Raw genomic sequence first — 7,333 nt, 5'->3', positions numbered from 1 at the left:
ATCTAAAGAAAGAAAGAAAGAAAGAAAGAAAGAAAGAAAGAAAGAAAGAAAGAAAGAAAGATGGAAAGATGTACCAAGCTGCGCCTTGGTCTCATTCCAACAACGGACGTAACAACAAGGCTGTTTGGCTCAGAAATATGAATAACTTTGCAGCTATTTCTGATTAATAAATAATTCCATGCTGGTGGGTGGTAACATTAAAATAAAACCCAGCCCTAAAACAAAAGGTAAACTGAAAAGAATGTGTATTTCATATCATAGGAAAAGACACTGCATTCACACGGATTTGCAGGAAGTAGGCAGTTTGGATATATCACTAAAAGCCCAAATATATCATACGTTTACTTTGACTAAAACAATGGCATGAGTAAACCTGGCCATCGTCTTTCTACTAGAAAAAGTGAATTTCTACTGGAGTGGGCGTTCCAACAATATTGTTTGTGATTTTAAATGCAGTTAATAAGTATAACCATTTTCAGGGGAACTTTTATTTTGGAAATTAGCCCTATGATCACCTGGCCTTAATGCTGCTATGTTCACAATGCTAGGCCGTTCTTATATACATCAGTGTGCTGGGCAGGGTTTGGGAATTAACGGGCGTACTGTTGCAGTTATTTTAATCGCTTCGATCAAAACAGTGATTTATCGACTACACTTCAGGTAAGCAATATTTGTTTTATATATACCACTCATATCCCCATTTGTTTTTATTTTTATGCAAGAGAAAGCTACCTAGATAGCTAGTCACTATCTGAAATTCCGACAGGGAGGGACAGCAGGGAATGAAGACATCGGGAATTACACCCACTGGTCCAAAGCAGAAATGCGTAGCGGGTTTGGTAGCTAGCTGGTTATTATCTCTAATTACGTTCTTATTCTCTATTACAATTACATAAGTGGATGAGAACATATCACGTCCTTTCAATAAAGCTAAACTGTTCAAGTTGCTGCGAGTCAGTTTAATTGATTTTGCCAGAGCTCAGCTAGACAAGCAAGCTTCACATTCAGACCAGGATCTGTCATTACTCCCCTGTTCTAACCAGCTGGTTAGCCAGCAGCAACTAACCAGCTAATAGAAAACTATTAGAAGTATCCTTTCTGCTATATCAGTCAAGAGCCATATAGCTTGATAGCTTCCAGCCATGAAGACTGGTTTACTAATCGTATTATGGAAGCCAGGGATGTGGAGAAATTCATCTACTTGGAGAGACTGACTCGTGTAAAGGTGAGCTCAGCAAAGGCAAGCTGCATTTATCCTCAGTAAAGCTGTCCTGTAACGGATGCTTTAGTCAGCTAGCTAGATATTTGACGAGCAATAATAGCAACTATTCCTTAATCCTCAGTCATTACTTGAACCGGTCTATCTATTTGATTTAGACACCTATACTATTTATGGTCATCAGCAAGATTCGCTTAAAAGCAACAGTTAACTTGGCATCGTTTCTATATTAATGTGTTATAATATGTTTATTACGATCTGGAAAGAGTCGTTTTTACAGAGTTATTAGCAGCCAGAGACAGCATCATGCTCGCATTGTTGTGTTCTGACACCCCGAGGGGGAGGAGCGTCCCTGGGCACGTCACCACGCATCTGGCAAGGCCTTCTTTTTTACCTGGCTGGCTCCAGATCAGACTGGCCTTGTTGTTCGACCTGCATTTTGATATTAGGACTTGAATTTAGAAATTAATTGAATTTTTTGGGCCAGTTCAAAAGACCCCGTAGACCTAGACTTTGTGATAATATTCAGAAAGTACCCATGGCAATTCTGTCCCTAGAGTCTCCCGCTGTTCCCTTATTCTACCATCCATGGCCATGTAATACTGGCTGGGTAATAATTAATGAATAATGTGGCCCCATTAAGTGCACCGTCACTCCTTTCACACCCTCTTCACACATAGTCACACACCCGCCACAGTCATAGCTGATGTGTGATGAGTGTTCTGGCACCAAATGAGTGCTGTTCATTAGAAGATGGATGGATAACTTGATAATAAAAGTTGATGCACCTTTTTTTACTTTGGCAAGGGTTTACCCACCTTTTGTGGAAAAAGGCCTAGAAAGTACAAGGTTACTTTGTTCATCGCGAACGACGATCAATTTACCCTCCATTTTTCTAAAACCTCTACACCACTGGATGTGACGATGGTTGAACTCGTGTTGAACTGCGTCCAAAAATTCACACCATTCCTATCGTGTGTCCCCGCCCATAGGGAAGACAACGAACAAGTAGCCAATGTTTCCCAGCTACACCCTGACTGGATGAGGGATGGGGCGGGAGTATCTCTACATAGAGGATGGCTGTTCTTCTCTGCTCTTTTATTGACCATTTAGTCATGTCATTCTGGAGCTCTTAGTCACTAGTCAGGCCTGTCCAGAAACAAGCACCAGTCTTGAATTATAATGGAGTTATAATGATGCTGTGTCCTGTGTGTGTGTACACTGTACGTGTGAAGTGCTGCTGGGTGGGTTTGGAATGTCTTGACTTCCTGTCAACTGTGTATTTGGCCCTAAACTGACTTGCTGCTTCCTAGCTAGAGGCCAGGGGTCTCTCAATTTCTTCCTCTCACTCTCTCTCTCTCTCTCTCTTTCTCTCTCTCTCACACCCCCTCTCCCCCTCTCTTGCTCTCACCCTCTTTCTTTCTGTCTCTTGTTCTCTTTCTCTCTCACGTCTGTCTGTCTGTCTGTCTGTCTGTCTGTCTGTCTGTCTCTGTCTTTCTTTCTTTCTTTCTTTCTTTCTTTCTTTCTTTCTTTCTTTCTATACTACTTCATGATGAACTTAATGGAATACAAATGAAATCTATTAAGAACTATTCCGTGCCTTGTGTCTCTCAGGCCTCGGCCTCAAGGTGGGGCAGAACAAAGTAGGTGGTGGGGCAGGAAGGCCTAGCCCCCCCATCCTGACAAGAGGCCAGCCCCAGCTTCTGCTCCAGTAGCCCATAGCCTCTTGAGGAGCAAGCAGGGACCATGAGCACAGGCAAACCCAGTGGAATCAAGCCTCCCAGCAAGATAAGCAGGCCAACTGGATTACCGACACGCACCTCCCCTTCCTCTAGTAAGAATCAGCCGCAGGGCTCATTGTGTGTGTGTGTGTGTGTATTTTTGTGTGTGTGTGTGTGTTGTTGCTGCTACTGCTGATGATGATTGTTTTTCCAGCTGCTCCAAAGCCTGTTCCTCCTGAGAAGTCTCCCACCCAGGATGGAGAAATGGACTACCAGGTGGGGGAGAAGGTGTGGGTCAACGGCAACAAGCCAGGATATGTCCACTTCCTGGGGGGAACGCAGTTTGCCCCAGGCCAATGGGCTGGCATCGTCCTGGATGAGGCCATCGGAAAGAATGACGGGTCGGTGGCGGGGGTCCAGTACTTCCAGTGCGAGGATGGCAGAGGAATATTCACACGCCCCTCCAAGCTGACCAAGACGGCTATGCCAGAGATGGAGGCCAACTGTGGGCAGTCTAACCCTGGCGAGACAGGGGCAAACTCCCCTACCGCTGCTGTTGCTGGGGCTGCTAATACCACTGGTAACAGCACCAAGACACCGCTGAGCAGAACCATGACGGGCAGTGGGTCAGTGTCCAACCTCTCTGAGACAGACTCAGCCAAGAAGACCAGAAGAGAATTGAGACTGGGAGACCGCGTGCTGGTGAGTTTGTGTGTGTGTGTGTGTGTTTGTGTGCGCGTGTGTGTGTGTCAGCTCACAGCTCTTGTTCCTTCTCTACTACCTCCCTCTCTATCTGTCTCTCCGTCATTCTCTCTCTCTCTCTCCAGGTGGGGGGTAATAAGTCGGGGGCGGTGAGGTTCATGGGGGAGACAGAGTTTGCCAAGGGGGAGTGGTGTGGAGTGGAGCTGGACGAACCACTTGGGAAGAATGATGGAGCCGTGGCTGGATCCAGGTTAGATATGTGACACACAGGTTTATTATCAGTGGTTAAAGCTGTACCTGTAGAAAAAGTATTTGAAAAACAACGATAACGATTAAAAAAATGTCCTTCTCTAAATAGTCAAGTGTCATGAAATTCAGTGGTTTTTAAAGTTTGACCCGTATAGAGAAAGTCTTAAAAATGATACGTATTAAGAATATGTCCTTCTCATATGTTTCAGGTGTGTTCTGGATTTTTGACATCCTCTGATATCCCTTTCAAATGTCTCCAGGTATTTCCAGTGTCTGCCGCGGTACGGCCTGTTTGCGCCGGTCCACAAGGTGAGTCGTATCGGCTTCCCCAGCACCCTGGCTAAAGCCAAGGACTCCTCACGGAGACGCTCCACCATGAAGAGGAGTCCCAGCGCCTCCTCCTTGAGCTCCCTGAGCTCTGTCACCTCCTCTGTCAGTGGGAAACCCAGCCGCACTGGCCTGGTGAGACACACACAAACACGCTACTGAAAATACACACGCACACGCACACACACACACACACACACACACACACACACACACACACACACACACACACACACACACACACACACACACACACACACACACACACACACACACACACAGCATTCTTTATCTTCTCCCTGCTCTCTCTTCTCTCCACTTGTGTCCATCTTATCTGAATGTGTCCTCTCTATCTCTTCCCCCCCTAGCTGACCGAGACCTCGTCGCGGTATGCTCGTAAGATCTCTGGCACTACAGCGCTACAGGAAGCCCTGAAGGAGAAGCAGCAGCACATCGAGCAGCTATTGGCCGAGAGGGACATGGAACGCGGGGAGGTCGCCAAGGCAACCAGCCATGCTGGGGAGGTGCAGCAGGAACTGTCACTGCTCACGAAGGTACAGGGGCAGGTGAGGGGAGAAAGCACAGACAACACACACACACACACAGAAAAATACAATACATGTGGAATATCCGTTTCCCACACATGCTTTATGTTGTTGACCTATAGCAAACCATGTCAATGCATTGATATGGCACGTGTGTGTGTTAGTATGCTATGGAGATGGAGGCTAAACTAGATCAACTGCGTGAACTGGTGGAGACAGCAGACAGAGACAAGGTGGAGCTGCTGAACCAACTGGAGGAAGAGAAGAGGTGGGTGTGTGTGTATGCGTGCGTGAGGGAGGGAGGGTAAATGAGAATTGTAGTAGATGGAGGGGTTTTATGGGCTGGTTATGTCAATATTGTTCTCTATGTTAGTATTTTTAAGTGCATCGTTTGGAAAGCATTGCTGTTATGGGATAGAGCATGGGATGTTGGAGGAGAGGAGAAGAAGATGACTCTTTCTATCTGTCTGACAGGAAAGTGGAAGACCTCCAGTTCACTGTGGAGGAAGCTTGCATCACTAAAGGTGACCTAGAGGTAAACAAATGACCCAGTACTCTGATGCTCTCTCTCTCTCACAGACACAGACACAGACACAGACACAGACACACACACACATACACACACACACACACACACACACACACACACACACACACACACACACACACACACACACACACACACACACACACACACACACACACACACCTGCTAACAGAATCCAGACAGTGTTATTTGAGATGGTGAAATACCACGTAGAGCTGATGTGATGGTGTTACACCGTTGTTACACCTTTCATATTTCAACCCCGAATTAAACACTGATGCAGAATTCTTTCATATCAGCTACTTCATTTGGTCCGTCATATACATCATTCCCTCATCTGTACTGTCATGACTCAACGTTTTGTTCTATGCCACACCCTTTATACACTCAGAATACAATGCTGGGTGTGTATTGTTAGGTTATAAATGAACCTATTAACATCAAGGACAACTAGTAAAGCTTAAACCAAGTTTATTCACCCATTGGGTCAATACAGCTGCATAAGACAAAGACATATTTCCACCAGTGGTAGTATATATAGCCCAATTTGGGTGGAGTCTCCTCCTTCTCTCTAAACATTACATCTTTATTGCTAGGCAGGAAGTTAAGTGATACGGGCAATAAACGGTTCCTTCTCCCTTGATGTGACCTGACCTCAACCCCCTTCCTTACTAATCCACAGCTCTCCACCCTTATCTGTGCCTGCCAACGTCTTTCCTTCACTCAGTACATTCCAAGCTTAGTTGCTGCCACCACATACATTCCTCCTACAGATAAACATTCACTTCTGGTGTAGACCCTCTCAAGACCATAAGCACTCAATATTTCAATAGGATACCTGATAATTAACACTATTCCAAGATTAGGAGTCAGAACCCAGAATCCATCAGTATAAAATATAGTTTCACCAGTTTCACCAGTCGATTGGTTAGCTGAAAATCTTTTTCATAGTCTCTCCTCAATATAGCTACTTGGTAAATTTCCTCTACTCTGTCAAAGTTCTGGTTCAGTAGCTCCAGCAGTTTGGGGATGTGCTTTTTGTTTTTACCCTTATTCTCTACCCACTACAGTGTATATGTTGGCATGGTGGTGAGTTCTATGTCCTCACAAAACTCTGCTTTTGATTGGCTTTTGCTGCTGCATTAATACAAGTATTCATGTGGGCCTGATGATATTATTTTTGTTATCCACACATTCTTTCTTTCTTTCTTTCATTTCATTCATTCATTAAATTCAATTATTCATCTGATCATATATTTCTTTAATGTCTTTCATTTCTCAGCTCTCATTAATTCACTCATTCATGAGTTCATTCATTTTTTTTCTTTTGCTATTTCATTTTCTCAATTATCATTTCTTCAGCCACTTTCCTCCGCCCAGTACCCTACCCTGAACTTTAGCCACTGTTACTAGACACCTGGTACTCAACCCTGCACCTTAGAGACTGCTGCCCTGTGTACATAGTTATTCAACACTCGTCACTTGAATAATGTTTACATACTGTTTTACCCACTTTGTATGCCTACCCACTTATTATGCCAATGTTGTTGTTGCAAAGTGGGATTAAAAGGGATTTAATTGTCATTTTTCCGTCAACGATCTACACAAAATACTCTGTACTGTCGAAGTGGAAGACACATTCTAAAATTTGGAACAGAAATCATGAAAAACAAAACACTAATATATCTTAATTAGATAAGTATTCAACCCCCTGGGTCAATACGTTAGAATGACCTTTGGCAGCGATTACAGCTGTGAGTCTTTCTGGGTAAGTCTCTTAAGAGATTTCCACACCTGGATTGTGCAACATTTGCCCATTATTATTTTCAAAATTCTTCAAGCTCTGTCAAATTAGATGTTGATCATTTCTAGACAACCATTTTCAGGTCTTACCATAGATTATCAAGCAGATTTAATTCAAAGCTGTAACTTTGCCACTCAGGAACATTCACTGTCTTCTCAGTAAGAAACTCCAGTTTAGATTTGGCCTTGTGTTTTAGGTTATTGTCCTACTGAAAGGTGA

General features: G+C 44.1%; 1 protein-coding gene across 2 annotated transcripts in view; it reads left to right on the top strand.

The window, feature by feature from the left end:
• The first annotated feature begins 564 nt into the window (after positions 1–564).
• Positions 565–7,333, top strand: part of LOC139408839 (CAP-Gly domain-containing linker protein 1-like) — a 29,587-nt gene continuing 22,818 nt past the window's right edge. For both annotated transcript variants that reach the window (XM_071153210.1, XM_071153209.1), the window contains exons 1-8: positions 565–660; positions 2,834–3,053; positions 3,155–3,642; positions 3,768–3,892; positions 4,152–4,353; positions 4,587–4,784; positions 4,928–5,031; positions 5,238–5,298. In XM_071153210.1, the coding sequence (XP_071009311.1) occupies positions 2,966–3,053; positions 3,155–3,642; positions 3,768–3,892; positions 4,152–4,353; positions 4,587–4,784; positions 4,928–5,031; positions 5,238–5,298 (1,266 nt within the window). In that variant the 5' untranslated portion in view covers positions 565–660; positions 2,834–2,965. The remainder of the gene's footprint in view (positions 661–2,833; positions 3,054–3,154; positions 3,643–3,767; positions 3,893–4,151; positions 4,354–4,586; positions 4,785–4,927; positions 5,032–5,237; positions 5,299–7,333) is intronic.

This window comes from Oncorhynchus clarkii, chromosome 5 (genome assembly GCF_045791955.1).
Source record: "Oncorhynchus clarkii lewisi isolate Uvic-CL-2024 chromosome 5, UVic_Ocla_1.0, whole genome shotgun sequence".
NCBI classification, from domain to species: Eukaryota; Metazoa; Chordata; class Actinopteri; order Salmoniformes; family Salmonidae; genus Oncorhynchus; species Oncorhynchus clarkii.
Note: the sequence above shows the minus strand (reverse complement) of the source record. Positions and strands in the feature narration are given on the sequence as shown.